This window comes from Glycine max, chromosome 8 (genome assembly GCF_000004515.6).
Source record: "Glycine max cultivar Williams 82 chromosome 8, Glycine_max_v4.0, whole genome shotgun sequence".
Lineage (NCBI taxonomy): Eukaryota > Viridiplantae > Streptophyta > Magnoliopsida > Fabales > Fabaceae > Glycine > Glycine max.
This window is the reverse complement of record NC_038244.2, coordinates 10951572-10969645: the sequence shown is the minus strand read 5'-3', so window position 1 is coordinate 10969645 and position 18074 is coordinate 10951572. Positions and strand designations below refer to the sequence as shown.

At 33.6% G+C, this 18074-nt stretch overlaps 1 protein-coding gene and 1 pseudogene across 2 annotated transcripts; one reads left to right on the top strand and one right to left on the bottom strand.

Moving 5' to 3' along the window:
* Positions 1–747: 747 nt before the first annotated feature.
* On the top strand, positions 748–13119 carry LOC100788187 (RNA cytidine acetyltransferase 1). Of its 2 annotated transcripts, none has more exons than XM_014778956.3 (27): positions 748–939; positions 1179–1295; positions 1415–1506; positions 1592–1763; positions 1870–1992; positions 3362–3535; positions 4550–4660; positions 4763–4896; positions 4980–5073; positions 5666–5764; positions 5870–6006; positions 6190–6281; positions 6478–6601; positions 6686–6773; positions 6865–6964; positions 7059–7111; positions 7741–7917; positions 7994–8031; positions 8761–8854; positions 9532–9711; positions 9794–9902; positions 9995–10064; positions 10720–10867; positions 11705–11833; positions 11979–12104; positions 12312–12377; positions 12485–13119. In XM_014778956.3, the coding sequence occupies exons 2-27, from the start codon at positions 1191–1193 to the stop codon at positions 12728–12730; spliced, it is 3081 nt and encodes a 1026-aa protein (XP_014634442.1). In that variant the 5' UTR covers positions 748–939; positions 1179–1190; the 3' UTR covers positions 12731–13119. The 2 variants fall into 2 exon arrangements, with proteins under 2 accessions (XP_014634442.1, XP_006585310.1); XM_006585247.4 differs by having other exon boundaries at positions 775–939; positions 1182–1295.
* Positions 13120–13301: 182 nt separating this feature from the next.
* LOC100798773 (uncharacterized) lies at positions 13302–16683 on the bottom strand (annotated as a pseudogene).
* Positions 16684–18074: the final 1391 nt, after the last annotated feature.

Here is an 18074-nt window from a genome sequence, read left to right as displayed (position 1 = left end):
AAAACTCGGTGAGTTCTCCATTCTCTGGCCAAATATAAGAATTAGTGTGCGTATGTCAGTATGTGTTAATATTGATATTTTGTGAGTCTCTTCTGAAAAAATGGAACGTGATTTTCGCTGGTTTGTTTTAAAGGTTTTACGAACAACAAATCTGTTGCAGTGAAATTAGCCTACACAAGTATGAGTGCCTTTTTTTTTTTAGTTTAAATGATTGTCCATCTAATGTTCGAGAATATTTATATATACCAATATAGTATATTTTTTGACAAATTAATCTAAAACTAAAAATGATTTATTAAAACATATAATTAGAAAATAATTTACTAGTATGCGATAGATTTGTTGCGTAAGTATATAGCTTGGATGGTACATCTGTGACTTATGATAAAAATTAGAGAGAAAAAAGTAACTTACAGAAAAATATAAATATAGTCTTTTTAATATATATTACAAATTATTCCTTAGACTCAAACTCAAAACAATAAATAAGCATACCAGTTAAAAGTAAAATATAAATATAATAAATAAAAGATATAATATGGACAAATTAAATAAAATAGAAAAGATAAATTTTATATCAAAAACACCTAAGATTGTATGATTATATTTTCTTTTTTGGATCGAGCCGAAACAACTCATTCTATTTCTAGTTGATTTGTTTGGTGATTGTATGATTATAATTTATTAAATAATTTAATTTTCACAGTTATTTTAAAATCAATTGATTGAATTTGCGTGACATGTGACACTGATTTTTTACGGATTAGAAATTAGAAATTAGAGCTATGATATGATGAAGGGCGCTAGGGCTTAAGCCGTATTTGTATTGGCAGCTTAACCCCTCCGTAAACCCTAGCTAGTATAACTGGAAAGAAGCACTTGCTTTGCTGCTCTCAGTTCAGTTGCTGCCGTCGTCGTCTCGTCGTTTTACTCCTCCAGGTCTCATTTCTTGCTCATTATTTCCTCCACCTGAGGCCTTTATCGTGCATGACTCTGTATTGACTCTGCTACGATAGTGATATTAGTGACAGTTCACAATTCAATTATGAAATAAGGATTTTGAAATTCTGGAATTGAAAACCAATTTCAATTAGACGGTTTATTATCATTTATTTATTTATTCTGTTGTTGATATGTTCTGTGTGAGATGGTGACTTGTGAGAACTTCAATTTTGTAGCAGAAGAAAAGAATGAGGAAGAAAGTGGACGAGCGAATCAGAACTTTAATTGAAAATGGCGTCAGAACAAGGCATAGGTCCATGTTCATCATCGTTGGCGACAAGTCTCGAGACCAGGTCTTTTTATATTAGCCTAATAGTGATAGGCTTCTCACTATTTGACCATTTTGGGAACTCCATTTAATGGCAAAGAGTAGTGCAATTTGAGTGCTAAATGCAGTCTCTACTGTGTGCAGATTGTAAATCTTCATTACATGCTTAGCAAGGCACAGATTAAGTCCAGGCCAACTGTGTTATGGTGTTACAAGGACAAGCTTGAACTAAGCAGGTTTCGTATCAATGCAACTGTCTTGTGTGAATAAACTTTGTTTTACATGTGCTTGATTGATATGATTATAAATATGCTAATGCAGTCACAAGAAAAAGCGTAGCAAGCAGATTAAAAAATTGGTGCAGAGGGGTCTCTACGATCCAGAGAAAGGTGATTCGTTTGACTTGTTTCTGGCAGGTGGGGGATTCACTTACTGTTTATACAAGGAATCAGAAAAAGTTCTTGGCAATACCTTTGGCATGTGTGTGCTTCAGGTATCACACACTTCCTGCTAGTTTCTTGTGCAGTTGTGCTTTCTAGGCTGGCTTCCTCTTTCCCTTTTCCAAGATAAATCAATTTTACCATCATCTTTCCATTTAGGATTTTGAGGCATTGACACCTAATCTCCTAGCAAGAACAATAGAGACAGTGGAGGGAGGAGGGCTGATTGTTTTGCTGCTTCGGTCTCTATCCTCGCTGACCAGTCTGTGCACCATGGTGATGGTATGAACATAGATTCACCAGCATTTTTAATTTTCAATTCATTTGGCTAATTATAAGTGTTGTTTTAAGCTGTAGTTGGTACTCCCTTCTTTTGATGATATTTGAGACCTGTGACCAGGACTTTGATTTCATGATAGTCATTTTGTTTTTTTCTTTTCTGCATTGCATTATTTATTGGAGTTCATAGGCTTTCATGAAATATTAGACATGCTTCTCATAAAATCTCTTGTTTTACAAAAAGGGGTATTGGTCATTAATCGAGTTAATTGTGTTAGCTAATGGTTTCTTTACATGTATTTGAAATGGATTTGATATCTCTCTTTACTCAAGTTGATACTCTGCATTATATTTGTGTTGTTTCCTTTATTTTCTTCTTTTATCTATTATTCTTATTTGAAGATTTCTTGTCCTTGCTAGTTGTTTAAGTTATTTCTTTCCTTTTTCTTAATAAATTCATTTTATATAAAAAATGATAAATTTAGCCATAACATCTAAGTTAGCATACCTAATGTTGAAAAGATAAAATATAAATAAAAGAATGGAAATAACTGCTATTAGATGATAGAATGAAAGAAACACAAGAAAAGAGGATTTCTCGAAAGAGAAACTGAAAACACAAAATCTAGAAAAAGAAAGGCACATTAACTAAGGAGTTAACGGACTTCTATAATCTATATATTTCCTCTCTAAATAGACACAAGCTGGTGAGCTCCATAATGAGGCTAACTAGACCTCTCACTCTGTATCCTACAAAAATTATAAAGTTTATGCACAAAACTTCTTGCATTTCTGTCCATGCACAAACACCATAATATTACAAAAGAAGACATTTGCATGTGAACTTGTATCCCTTGTTACTATTCCCCACCTTGGTTTTTTTTTTCATCCTTTTGAATATAAAATTACATAAGGAATCAGATTTGTGGTGCATATAAGAGACATCCCCAAAAGATTTTCCTGTGAAGAACAACTTCTCTGAAAACAAAAACTTCCACTAACTTTAGTCCATTTCTCAACTAGAATATTTCTCATTTTTGTTAAATCCCAAACCTATAACTGTTTTAAAATGCATATATATATATATCATGAAGGATAGATATTATATGTTTGATTGGGGACTTGGGGTTTCAGTAAAATAAATGTATTGTATGTGAGAAGTAAATATTGCCCCTAAAAATAATTATTTTTGTTGGGCTCTAATAGAAATGATCGCATTGTTCTTATTCTCCAACTCCAAGCATTTTTCATGGAAGCCTGAAAACTATAAATTTATATTTCTATGGTTACGTAGATGAGTCATTGCTTACCATGCTAGTTTTCTGTTAAAAGTCTCATTAAATTCAACTTGCATGTTGATTGCTGATTGCAGGATGTCCATGATAGATTTCGAACTGAATCCCACAATGAGGCTGCTGGGCGCTTTAATGAACGGTTCTTATTATCACTTGCTTCTTGCAAGGCATGTGTGGTAATGGATGATGAACTGAATATATTACCAATTTCATCTCACATAAGGTCTATTACCCCAGTTCCTGTTAAAGAGGTACTCTCGTTACGTCTTCAACAAAATATTTCCTTTTCCCTTTTCCTTTTTGATGGGTTTTGCAGATAGTTTTGGGTTTTAATGCATGAAAGGCCTAATGCCAAAGTGAGCACAAGTGCAAAACAAATCATTTCTTTTAAACATTTTCCCAGGTTTTAATTTTGGCTTTAAATTAAATATGTAATGTGTCTTGATTGATGTTTCTGAAGATTCTGGTGCAAACAGGTCCTTTTGCCTCCCTCAAGAATCTGGAGATATAGTGTTCCTACTTCCTATATATTTTGCTTTCAATATATGATATAAATACTTCAGAATCTTTGTGATAGTTTGGAAGCATCTGATGACTGTGAATATTCGATATTTGTACTTATAAAGATGTCGGAGAGAGATAATACTGAGAGGAAGAGGAAATATGGAAGAGACTAGAGAGAGTAATTTTGTAATGGGATGATCTGTATAGCATAACCTCTCTATGTGTGTGTGTATACTATAACTACTAGTACTAGGTTAAGGATGCAGTATAAACTACATCTAGACTCCGCCCACATACTCTCATGTCTCAATAACTCTGAACAATACTGATTAATTTTCACTCTTGATCTTCCATTGGGATGCAATATTCCTCATACTTAGTGTCAGATGCTTACTTGTTGCTGATAAAAAAAGATGCTTGTTGAAAACACTATCATGATAATTGTTGGATTTAATATTTTCTAATTTGAGTAGTTGTTTGTACTTTGTACTTTTTCATATAGTTAGACATTTTGTAAATTTTTGTTTTTGATATTTGAATAACTGCTGGTCTTACACTCTTACTCTATTCTAATTTCTAACTACATCTAATTGTAGTGCATGGGCTTGCAATTTTTTTAATCATAATACCAAAGCCATTTTAACTATATTGTAGGGTTTTTTTTTCTCTCTCTTGAAAGCCAAGCAAGATGCTTGTTTCTTACTTTCTTTAAATTTTGGTGGGGTTATACGTAATGGTTTGTCTCTGAATTGATGGTGTAGGACTCTGACGAACTCTCAGAAGCAGAACAGGACCTGAAGAACCTTAAAGAACAACTAAATGAAGATTTCCCTGTAGGGCCATTGATTAAGAAGTGTTGCACATTGGACCAGGTAGGTTTGTTTACCTCAACTTTGCATTTTCTACTTTTGTCCAACCAAAATTGGTTTTTGGGTGGCAGATGCGAGCAAGTTTTATATGATTTTTGTTAATAGGGAAAAGCTGTTGTGACATTTCTGGATGTAATTTTGGACAAGACACTTCGTAGTACTGTTGCTTTATTGGCTGCTCGTGGTCGTGGGAAATCAGCTGCTCTTGGTTTATCAGTTGCTGGAGCCATAGCTGTTGGGTACTGTGCCTTCTGGACAGAGATATATTTATATGGATAGTTGCAACAATTCTTTTAGTATCTTATAAGAAAATTCTGTGTAGGTATTCAAATATCTTTGTGACTGCACCCAGCCCTGAGAATTTGAAAACCTTGTTTGACTTTATATGCAAGGGTTTTGATGCTCTTAACTACAAGGTACTGGTTCTCTCCCTTGCTGACAGCTATAACCCTTATTGGTTAGTTTATTGGGAAAAAATCAAGTCTCATATCGGCTAAAGATAGTGCCAAGATAGAGTATATAAGTGGGGGACAACCCTCACTTTACAAGCTAGTTTTGTATGATTGAGTTAGGTTCAAATCCAAATTTTAAGATGGTATTAGAACCTTTCCTGCATCCATTATGGGCCACTTACCATATTATCCACACAACAAGCCCAAAAGTGTTAAGCGTGGGGTGTATTGGAAAAAATCCAAGTTCCACGTAGTTCCAAGGATGGAAGCTGGGCAGTTTAATTAAGAAACCACTGGCATTTATGTTTGATTTCTACCTGGTTCATTACGCATTTAAATCATAATGTAGTGCGTATTTGGATTAATTTATCTGCACAAAAGTGAAGTTAAAAAAGGGTGACCCGGTACATGAGTTGAACACTAAAGTTGCCTTACACCCTTGCCAAATGTACCAGCTTTTTTACAAACAGTTTTTATCTTTAAAAAAAGCTTTTCACCACAATTTAATCTTTTCCCAAATACACTTTAAGAGTGATACTGTTTCCAATGTCAATAGGAACATATTGATTATGATGTGGTGAAAAGTGCGAATCCCGAGTTCAAGAAAGGTACTGTAAGGATCAATATTTACAAGCACCACAGACAGACAATTCAGGTAAGTTCGTTGAACCTTTTGCATTAATTACTGTTAAGGGAACTTACTGATGCTGTGAGGTTACGAGTTAATTCTGGACTTATTTTCCATCTTTATTTCAATCAGTATATACTGCCACATGAGCATGAAAAGCTTTCACAAGTTGAACTGTTGGTTGTTGATGAAGCAGCTGCTATTCCACTGCCAGTGGTGAAGTCTTTGCTGGGTCCATATCTGGTCTTCCTGTCTTCTACTGTTAATGGGTGTGAATAATGTTTGTTTTTGGTGAAATTTCCATATATCATGCCAAATGCAATTTTTTGTTTTTTTGTAAACAATTATCAATCCTTTTGAACTATTAGCTGTTTCCTTCCTTTCCTTAGCCAATTTTCTGTCTCCTCATGTGGCTTAAATACTGACCATTTTTTTTTGTAACTCATTGAAAGTTATGAAGGTACTGGACGCTCTTTATCACTAAAACTTGTGCAGCAGTTGGAAGAGCAAAGCCATGTGTCTACTAAGAGCACAAAGGACACTGGTACTTATTTACGCTCAGCTTTTGCATGTCAGTTTAAATAAATATGTGCATGTCATGTGCTGTTTTGAATGGAAACACAGTCTAAGTGGATTATGAAATTAAGATCATTGGTTTTCTATGTTCTGTTAAATGATTGTAATACAATCTTTTCAAAGTCCTTGTGCAATATTGCTAAATCTTGAATTATATGTTTCAGGTCGCCTGTTTAAGAAAATAGAATTGAGTGAATCCATCAGATATGCTTCTGGGGATCCCATTGAAAGCTGGCTTAACTCTCTACTTTGCTTAGATGCTTCAAACACCATCCCTAATATTAGCAGGTTATATCAAGCTTATTTCATATTTCCTTGGACAATGAGACCATTTTAGTCTATCTCCACTTACTGTTTTTGTCCTGAAATCAGGTTACCTCCACCTAGCGAGTGCGATTTATACTATGTTAATCGGGATACGCTCTTCTCCTATCACAGAGATAGTGAATTATTTTTGCAGGTAAAGTCAGATTGATCTGTTTATGTAGGGTGGCTTGTGATTGATGTTTTCATTTGTTCAAATGCTTTACTAAAATATTCTATTATTGCAGCGAATGATGGCCTTATATGTTGCATCTCATTACAAGAATTCTCCAAATGATTTGCAACTGATGGCGGATGCTCCAGCACACCACTTATTTGTACTACTTGGTATAATTTGTTTTCTTTCTTGTTATTCTTCTTTTGTTCCTCTTTTTAAATTAGCATGACTCAAATTAGTCTTATAATATTATTTGTATGGCAGGACCTGTTGATGAATCAAAGAATCAACTTCCTGATATTTTGTGTGTCATCCAGGTTTGCATCTTTAGTATAGATCACACTATTTTTCTGCTTCATTTTTTGCATATGGCTTGTCTCATTGGTTTGGCTTCCATTACTGGGCTTGCCTTATCTGTTTTGTCCAATTATGATGGGGAAATTGTTGACTTGTTTCTTGTTATGTGACCCATTATGACGCAACAAGCATAAAACATATTGTGGAAGCTGTGGGAAACAGTTATTTTGATATTGATATTATCTACAGACTGGGACACTATCTTATATTGGTTTAGAATGCTTGAAGCTTGGGGTTCTCTTTGTTTAAATATTGATGCTTGATAGCACATATCAATTTTTTAATCAGATATGTGAAGCTGTTGTATATGCTTGAGCTCTTATTTATGCCTCTGCTTTATCATGCAGCTCAAAATTTGTAATTGGAGCACTAATTACAGTATTTCAAATTTATGGTGGTTGCTTGATTTCCTTCATTCAACCGAAAATTTTGCCACCACCCGCTCCTTTTTTTTATTTTTAATTTTGCTTTATGTTAGCTTTAAATTTGTTATTATTTATGGTTTTAGTTCAGATGATTATGTTTACTATCCCGCCTTCTGCTTGTCTTTTATTTGTGACTTCCTATATTCCACAACTTTGATTTACAGGTTTCCCTTGAGGGGCAGATTTCTCGTAAGTCAGCAATCCAAAGTTTGACCGATGGTCATCAACCTTTTGGAGATCAAATTCCATGGAAATTCTGCGAGCAATTCCGAGATACAGTTTTCCCCTCGCTTTCAGGTGCTCGTATTGTACGCATAGCGACACACCCAAGTGCCATGAGGGTAACTTTTATATTCTGCTCTTTCATATGGTTTAACTAGATTCTGCCAAAGTTGTTACTTATTTCTTTTATTTCAGCTTGGATATGGTTCACAAGCAGTTGAACTTTTAATACGGTGAGTGCATGGTTGCTTTCTTGTTTCAATTCGAGTAATGTTTATTTTATTATCTTTTCCTTTTCACACAACGTTCCATGAGCATAGGATGTTCTTCAAAAGTTTTTAATTTAATATTTGATTTGGTTTGAGAGGAGCCTTGGTTCAACAATATGATGGAAAATATCTGATATTTGTGTGTACAGTCAATTATTGTTCTAATCAAGCCTTGTTGTTAGGATTTTCTTTATTGTAATTAATGCAGTATAAGTATAAATATATGAGGAATGCTAGTGACTCTATCTAATACTCTTTATGATTGGCTGAACTTTATTGGAAATCACCAATTTTGGCGGGTCCCACTCCTCATTTAATGACTCCTGATTTAGAAGTGGGACCCACCAAATTTGGTGATTTCTAATAAATTTCAACCGATCATGGAAATAGTGTTAGAAAGAGCATCATAGAGAATATTGCTAGCATTCCTCTAAATATATTCTTCTGTGGTCTGATCTGATTACACAAAATTCACACTTTTTACCCTCTTAGACCCTACAATGTTGGTGGCATCATGCACAGGCCAGTCAAAGAAATGATTTGGCTTGTGCACGAATTGTCCTGTTCATTAAAATGTTGCTCGTTGCTTTAAGAGAAGCTGTAATTTGGTGTTCATTATATATATATATACATATATGATAAGATGTTAAATGCAGAATATCATCAATTAATCATTTACATCACTGCCTGCAGCTACTATGAAGGACAACTTATTCCTATTTCCGAGATTGATGTTGAAGATAAAGTGCAGGCTCCACGAGTTAGAGTCACAGAAGCTGCAAAGCAAGTATGTTACCGCTGAAAGTCCCTTTTTGAATAGTTTTAGTTGTGTATTCATGAAAGTGTTTGAAAATTATGTATATCATAATGGTATGAAAACTAAAGTTCCTTTCAGTCTAACGGACAGGCATATGTAAGACCAAGATTCAACCCGTAAAGACAACATTTTCATAATTGAGAAAATGTCATTCGTATTAATTATATTAAGAGAGATTATATTCTCTTGCTCTTAATAAAATAGATGTGATTTAATGATTGTTGTCATTGATCCTGTCTGATATTCTCTTGCTTTGCATAAACTTACGAAGTGTCTGATATTCATGCTATGGTCCTAATTTTCCTTTTGAAGCATTTATGGTGGCTCACGTGGAATGTATCTTTCAATTGTATATTCTATTTTTTCTTTCCAAAGAAAGATGTAATATTTTCTTGCTTCTTTCAATGGCTTTGTTTCGATTTCATAGAGAAAGACAAACATTACTGTAAGACAGGTCCTTGGTTTGTTTTAGCTTTTAGATATTAATGACTGAACTCAAACATACAGTGCAGGGTGCATTTGAGCAAGAATGGCAGGCTATAATTGATTTGTTATTTTCTGTGCCTTTTAACTCTTATCAATTTATGTTTATCTTTTTCAAATATGCTTTATCTTTTTCATGATACTACTATGGAATATGGATTCAGGTTTCACTACTTGAAGAAAATATAAAACCTCGAACAGATCTTCCTCATTTGCTAGTACATCTGCGTGAAAGGCAGCCAGAAAAGCTCCATTACATTGGTGTCTCCTTTGGGCTAACTTTGGACCTTTTTCGCTTTTGGAGGAAACATAAATTTGCTCCTTTCTACATTGGCCAGATTCCAGTTAAGCTTTATTTTTTCTTAAGCAGTAGATAAGACTGAATTTATTTTTACAAGTAATTAACATGTTTCTTCAACTTGATAGAATGCTGTGACTGGTGAGCATACATGCATGATCCTGAAACCCCTAAACAATGATGAAATTGAAGCTGATGGATCAAATCAACTGGGCTTTTTTAGTCCATTTTACCAAGGTGGGTTCATCTTCCTTTGCTGTTGTGATATTTGTGTTTGGTATTTATGATTTATTTTGTGAATGGTTGATGATTTCATTTGCTACTTGTAGATTTTAGACAAAGATTTGCTAAACTTCTTGCTTCCACTTTTCGTGTCATGGAATACAAGCTTGCTTTGAGGTTAGTATTAAGAATTTAGTAGTTCACTGTTATAAATTATTAGATAGTGATTTGGATATTTTGGAGTTCATTGAATTCTGGGGAACTAGGATTATGTGCCATATTGATTAATAAGATTTTCCACATCTTTATTTTATCATTTTGATAAAAGAAGTATTGGTAGAAGAGAAGATGAAGTGCAAAGCAGAGGAGTAACTGAAAAGACAAAACAAAAGACTTGAAAGAAAAAGAACTTAATATTTCAGTGTGTTTAGAATACAAGCTCTAATCCTCTTTTTATTGGCTAAATGGCTGATGCTAATTAAGGGAAATAGGGGAAAACATAAGAAAGGAAATAGGAAAAATATTAAAGATACAATGAGATATTTACTACATTATATCAAAGATATTTACTAGACTCCCCCTCGAGTTGGCAAATGGATATTAGTCATTTCCAACTTGCTAGTAAGCTCTTGGAATCTCGTTGTAGGGAGCCCCTTGGTGAATACATTTGCCAATTGGAGCCCCTGAATGGATGTAATTGTAAGGTGTAGTTAAGACCACATAAGTGAATATTTTAAAACTCTGGCTTTAGAGTTTCTTGAACTCTAGGATATACATCCCCCATTTACATCTCTATTTTTCTAAGTTCTTGTTATCATGATAATTTATCCAGCATAATAGATCCCAAAATCAATTTCAAGAACCAAGACCCTACGGAGGCCACATCTGATAAATGTCTGCAGTCAGTCAAAGATTATTTATCACCACATGATATGAAGCGATTAGAGGCGTATGTTGACAACCTGGCTGACTTTCATCTGGTAAGAGCTCAAGTGATGGATATCAATCAGTTTTTCTTGATGATGGCATATCTAATACTACTTACGTCTTACATTCCTATTTATAAGACCCAAATTAGAAGAGGTGTTTGTTTCTTTTTATGGGACTCAATCCATAATGTCTCTTGCATTAATTATTTTTAGATTAAATGTCCCTAGTTAATTATATTGGCAAACAGTTAGGAGAGAGAGGAGTATTAATGACAAAGGTAATTTTGGGAAAAAAATATAAATTTAAGACAAATTTATTGTTATAAACTAAATTAACAAATTTTCTTAATCCTAATGAATTAGGTAATTGCATCTTATATATAGGAACAATGGTAGTACTATTTTGGTAATTGAAAATTGTCATTCTCCTAATGGCTCTCACTTCCTTGGTAAAAAAGCCTAAAAGGTGATCCCCTTTTCAATTTTCAAATTAGAAGTTCATCTTGCCCCCCCCCACCCCACCCCATCCGAAAAGTGTCTTTTTCTTTTCCCCAATATATTTTGTCATAATGTAATTGTCATTTAATTTGACATGGTTGTTGACTAAAGTGAGTAATAAATTTTTATTGTATGAGCTGCAGTGGCCAGACAAATTAAATCAACATTTGCGTATTTTGCATGACATGTATGATCGTCAATATGTGAGAATCTTGATGAGAAAATTAATTGGCATTTAATATAGTTCAGTGTGGCGAACTGATGAAGCATCTTGCGCTATGTCACTGCTAAAGTTGAGATGTAACTGTGCCAAGCATAGTCCATTGATTATCTGTTTAAGAAATTTGTAGTGCTTTTAAGTTTGATCTTGACCCTTTTTCTCTTTTACAGATTTTAGATTTGGTTCCAACCCTTACACATCTGTACTTCCAAGAAAAGCTCCCAGTTACGTTGTCGTATGCTCAAGCTTCTGTGTTACTCTGCATTGGTCTGCAGAATCAGAACATTTCATACATTGAGGTCTGTTTATCTACTTATTAATTTGTTTAGTTGTAATATTACACTCAGATGACTATTTAGCACCTGATGCCTAGTACATCAAAGCAATAAAGGATAACATAAAACTGAATCCTATTAAAATACTTATATGCCCTTTTTTAAACAGGGACAAACGAATTTGGAAAGGCAAACGATATTGTCTCTATTTATAAAGGTTATGAAGAAGTTCTACAAATATCTAGATGGCCTTGCATCCAAGGAGATTGAATCAACCTTGCCAAGACTGAAAGAAGTAAGTTTCTTAATGACAATTTACCTTTGTGTATTCCATGGCATGGTGCTTTCACTAGAATTCATAGAAAATTTTGGTTAGTGAACTCACTTCTGCTGCAGTGTGTTTAGGAACGCAAATTCTAATTTGTGCATCCTTTTTTATCATTCACTAATCTTGCACCTCTTTTTCTCTTCTCTTCTGGGTTATGTTTTGTTTTGTCCCTAGATTGTCATGGAACCTCATAGTGTCTCTTTGGACGAAGATCTCAATAATGCAGCTAAACAAGTTGAGGTATGTGCCTTTATCGTTTGTGGAAGATCCCTACCTCAAATCCCATCTTTGCTTGTTTTCACCTCCGGTTTTCATTGCTCATATCTTAAATGATTGTCACTGGATAGGATGACATGAAATCAAAAGCAGAAGCAACCTTTACTCCCGAATTGCTCCAGCAGTTTGCCATTGAAGGAGAATCTGGCTTTGAGACTGTTTTACAAAATAATGGTGGAAAAATACCCATAGGTGGTCTTATTAGCGTGAAATCCAGCAAAGTGAAGCATGAAAAGGAGAAGGGAAGTCATAAGAGTGACAAAAAGCGGAGTAAAGATAACCACAACCATAAATCAAGCAAAAGGAAAAGATCTTGAATTGACCATGGGAAGAACCACCCAAGATAACTATGATGATTTCGGGGATTGTTGGTCCTTGAGTCAGAACAGCAATATAGGAGCAAAGTGAACGCCCAAATTGAAGGGGGAATCCACTGACAAAAGCTCAGTTCATATTCTTCATAAATTTCAATTGCAGGATTCCGTATTATTGCTGCTATACTTCAATTTTTTTTTTTTTTTCATGTTTCATGGGAATTAGTGGACAATATGACGGCATTAGTATCAATGTGACGGCTGCAGAGAAATATATCAATTTTACCAGCTTTTTCTTTGGCAGCTCAAGAGGATAAGATGACCACAATTTCCAGTTTTTTCTCCTTTTGTGGACAACTACATCATTACTATATATGCATTTTTGCAAGAAAGTATATCTTATACGATATTATTGTAAGGTGTTACACTTGAAAATTGAAATTGCATAGTATAAAGTGTTAATACGAATGATAATTTGGGGGGGGGGGGGGGGGTGTAAAGAGGATTGAATTGACCTACTGATCTAATTGACTCAATCCACAGTCAACAGTAGATTCGAGAGAGAATAAATTAATTAAACTAATACGAAAATTTTTTTTAGATAAAATTTGTTTTAAAACACTATCGTAAGTCGCTGATGGAGCCTTGAGAAAATTTTACTTGTTATCGATCCCCCAACAAATACGAAAATTGACATCGACAAAAGAACCAATCAACTTTCTTTGAATGTATATACTGGAGACGTGCTGAACGTAACCGGATTGAGACTATTAATAATTCTGGTAATAATCAGATAGGCATGTACTTTGGATCTGCAATTTGGACTATGGTATGTAAACTTCCCAGGGGTGGATCTATGCATGAACAATTGTCAACAGAATATACTTCCCACTCTTTAATTTCACATTTGTCTAGTGCAGCAACTATCTTAGTCCTCTCTGTGTCATTTGGAAATGCTCCATCTGGACTAACAAGTACTGCCCCAGTATAAGATTGCCCTGCAACTCTAGCAGCACCGTGATAATAGAACAAACCCCAACTAAGATTATCAGATACATCCACAATTGTCCAAAACTCATTTGAAACAACTCCGTTATCTAATACACTAAAATAGAATGTGCCAGGTACCTTACCTCTTCTGACCCTATATTTCCTCCTACTCCAGACCAATTGGCCTTCCAATGTTTTTACCTGGAATACGGGCTCATACCAAAATGACCCTTTTGCTTTTCCCCTATAGAAAAACTGGTATTGGCATGGAAATTGATCATATGCCGGGTTCTGCCCTGCTACAACACGCCAGCTCCCTTTGAAACTCTCCAACCATCCAACAAACAAATCTTCTGCCATTTCATGACTTCAGTTCTGCCCCTGGAACTCAATCATTGGAGGCACATATGGCTTGTCAGGGATTTCTGCTTTCAACTCAAGACAGTTGTTTTTTAGTAATACACATAGTGAAAAGGCTTCTAGATTTGTACTTTCATATGAAGCAATACATCAGTAGTTACAAACTTGATCAACAGGACTACACTTATTCAAGCATTGAAGAGCTTTCCTACAATTGGGATCCAACAAGCAATTAAGTACCTGACGACCACAGTTCTTCAACATACAGTTTAGGGTGGAAAAACCTTTAGCTCCCAAGTTCTTCAACCCTGGAACCGGCCTTATATAAGCATTGATTAGTACCAGCAAACAGAACCTTATATCATCAGAATTATGTCGATCCCATGCTTCAGATACTGTTTGCACTACTTCATATGATTCTTTAGCTTTATCAGATTGAGACTTTCCAAAAAAATTTCCAAATATACTTCCTCTTACTTCACTGGGAACATCATAGCCTCCTAATTTGTTTTTCAAATCTGGTGAAGAGTCAAGGCATATTACATTTTCAATAGTTTTGCAGTTGTTATTAATCCACTCAACGGATTCCTTGTTTGTAACAGCAACAATCACCAATATATCAGCATTCAGTAATTCTCTCTGGAGTTTTATGGTCATTTGTCCATTAGATATGATACATTCATCTGTAAATACAAGAAGTTCATACCCTTCATCAACCCATTTCAATCTCTGCCTGGTAAAAGGAATTATTAATGACACTGGACCCAATCAAAAGATTAAGCATACTATTCTTATAAGAAATATAATGACAAACGAAGTACAGGTGTAGCAAGACACGTCACAAGAAGATATAGAAGATTTCTGTCACAGATCTGAAGATATTCTAAATAAAGGCAAAAGCTGCATGTTATCCAGCCAAATTTGAAAGCAATATGCTGTAATAATGATATCACAAGCACAAAATCCCAATTATATATATAAATAAATAAATAAATAAATAAATATATATATATATATATATATATATATATATATATATATACACACACACAAACACACAGAGAGAGAGAGAGAGAGAGGGAGATTGTACCTATTGTACTGTAGTCCAAGTAAATAGATCTGATCTCTTTATCTGTCTTGGTTATTTATGTGCAAATCTCTTTTTCAATTCTTAACTTGTTATTTGGAAAGAGATATTTTCAGTTATGATAAACCTCTAAGGTCAAGTCTTTTCAATTGAATTGCAGTGCTTAATAAAATTAAAACCAATGACATATTACAGGTTTAATTCGAAGGCCATCAAAGGTTGTTTCCTTGACATGTGTGGTGCAAGCATGAATCAGTTCCTCACCTGTACTTACATTGTTTAGTTGATCTTTCTTCACGGAATTCTTTGTTTGGCCTTTTGGAAAGTGTTTGGAGTGTTATGGGTCCTTGGAGCAGATTTTGTGGAGTAGCTTAACTGATTTTGCTAAAGGAAAAAAGAAGCCAATTTTTTAGGCAATGTGCTGGAGTTTTAACTCTCAGATCTTTGTGGAGATCTCTTATAGGTTTATTGGCTTCAATTTGGTGTAAAGCTTTGCCTCATTGATGTTTTCTTTCTTTTTTGTTAATATTGTTTTCTAATGAATCATGTAATTCAAACAAAGTTCACGAGAGGCTAATGTAAATTACTCTGAAACTTAGGAAATTATCATGTGTGCTACTCCAAATGTCACTCAATGCACCTTATTTCCTTCCCTTTCTCCTCCTCCTCCTCCACAAATAGTTCACATTTGCCAAATACTTAAATAACTTTCACTAATTCAATTCATCAAAATTGTCCACTGCAAGCATCCTAGTTCTCTCTCAAAACTAATTCCCGAAATATTGAACCACGAAAAAAAAAAAAAACCTTTGAACATATTGCTAAGTGCTAACAATCATCCACAAGATGTTTTATAATATTATCATGCATTAAATAAGTACTATAAAATAAAAACAAAAGATAGACACAGAGAGAGGGAGAGGGAGAATAAATTAACGTTTGGATCCATAAAAGTCGAGGTTGCTGGAATAATAAATAATTAACTTATTAAACAACACAAAAACTCATTGAATTTGATATAATAACTGAAGGAAAGAAAATTTGAGAGGGTACGTAACAGTGTGAAGCATGACTTGTTCCCAAGATGCAGACTTGAGAGGGCTGGCAACTCCGTGGCCAACCACTGCCACCATCCTCACCGGTGGCGCGGCTGGATGCTCCGCCGTCACGGCAGAGAAGACGGTTGTCGGAGGGCAAAAGCGAGTGCGTGGTGGTGAGGGAAAAGAGAGAGAGGCATGGGCATGACATTGATATTGATGGTGAAAAGGAAAAGTGAAAGAGAAAGAGTTACTACGAACAAACTGAAAACCGATTGTCTCAACATTTTTATTTTTTAGTTGCAAATTGAGAGACATCTAAACACACGGAGATTGAGATATGAGATATGAGATGTGAGAGTGTGTCCACAACACAGCATTAACGTTAACCAACCATTGCATTTAGCTGAGCTGCTACCTGTCACAAAAGTCTTTCATTCACCTCCTTTCTTCATTCCAGAAACCTTGAGACACTTTTATTTATTCAGGTTAAATTAAATAATTTAATCACACACACTTGCACTATTATAGTATTTTTTGTGAATTATTCCATATAATAATTATTCTATAATTCAATTATCCCAAAGGAAAACCCAAATATTATTTGAAAAAGGAATTAAATAGTCAATTTGATCTTCTAAGGCCTCAGGCATCATTCCTTTAGTTTATAAAAAGTAATAAAATTTAAAAAATCCTAATAATTTTTCACTCCCAAAATTTAAAAAATTGCATGACTTAATAAAATATCATACAGATTAGGATTTCAAAGGATATTAAAATATATTTTTTTTTATAAAAAGTCTTGGGATATTTAATCAAAATTTTTAAACAATATAAATAAGTCTTATGATATTTAATTAAGACTTTTAAGTTTTTTTTAATGAGGACAACAAAATTCGATGATATCCAAATAATATTTTTTATCACTTATAAAAGAAAATTTGATATTAAAAAATATATAAATTTTGATGGATTATTTTTTAAGAAGGATTTCTAATGAATTTCATTAAACTTTTTAGTATAAAACATTTATCAAATGATTTCACTCAAACTAAGAGAATGATGTCTTCCAGTTTCCTTAAACTCAACAACTTATTCGTGCTATGAAAATAACACTTATAATGAAATGATAATATCAATAAATAAAATAATTGATAGGAGTTGACAAATAGTATTATTCTCAGCCGATACGGTAACATGAAAAATCAACTATGATATCCATAATGAATTTAAAATAAAATTATATATATATATATATATATATATATATATATATATATATATATTTACACACTAATAAAAACCATATTAAAACAAATCCAAATCATGAAATTTTAAATAAATAAAATATTTAAATAAATGACAACATTTCAACGCATCTAAATAAATACAACATACACAAGTAAGTGATTCATAGAATTATAAGATTCATTCCCAAAATTAGTGTGGATTCTTCCAAGGATCAATGAACTTATTTTTTACAATAATTTCAATGTCTTTCCCATCATACATAAATGAAGTATTTAAAATCTTTTCATCATCATGTGAAAATATCTATAATAAATCTCGTTATCCTCTCAAAATATCTCATAAATTTCATGAAGATATCATTTAAATATGCATATAAATATAATCAAATCATATTCAATCATTCAAATAAAAAGCACCGAGAAGAAAATATCATAAAATAAATTCAATTTACATCAACATATATATATTATTTGTGCTCCAATTTTTCCTTGCTGCTGGCATGCAATCTAAATGTACTTTAGCTTACAAATACATTCTAATATTAGACTAAACGCATCCAAATATATATTTTTATATAAGTAGCACAATGTTTTAAAAGAAAAGGAGTACAGTACACATAAAT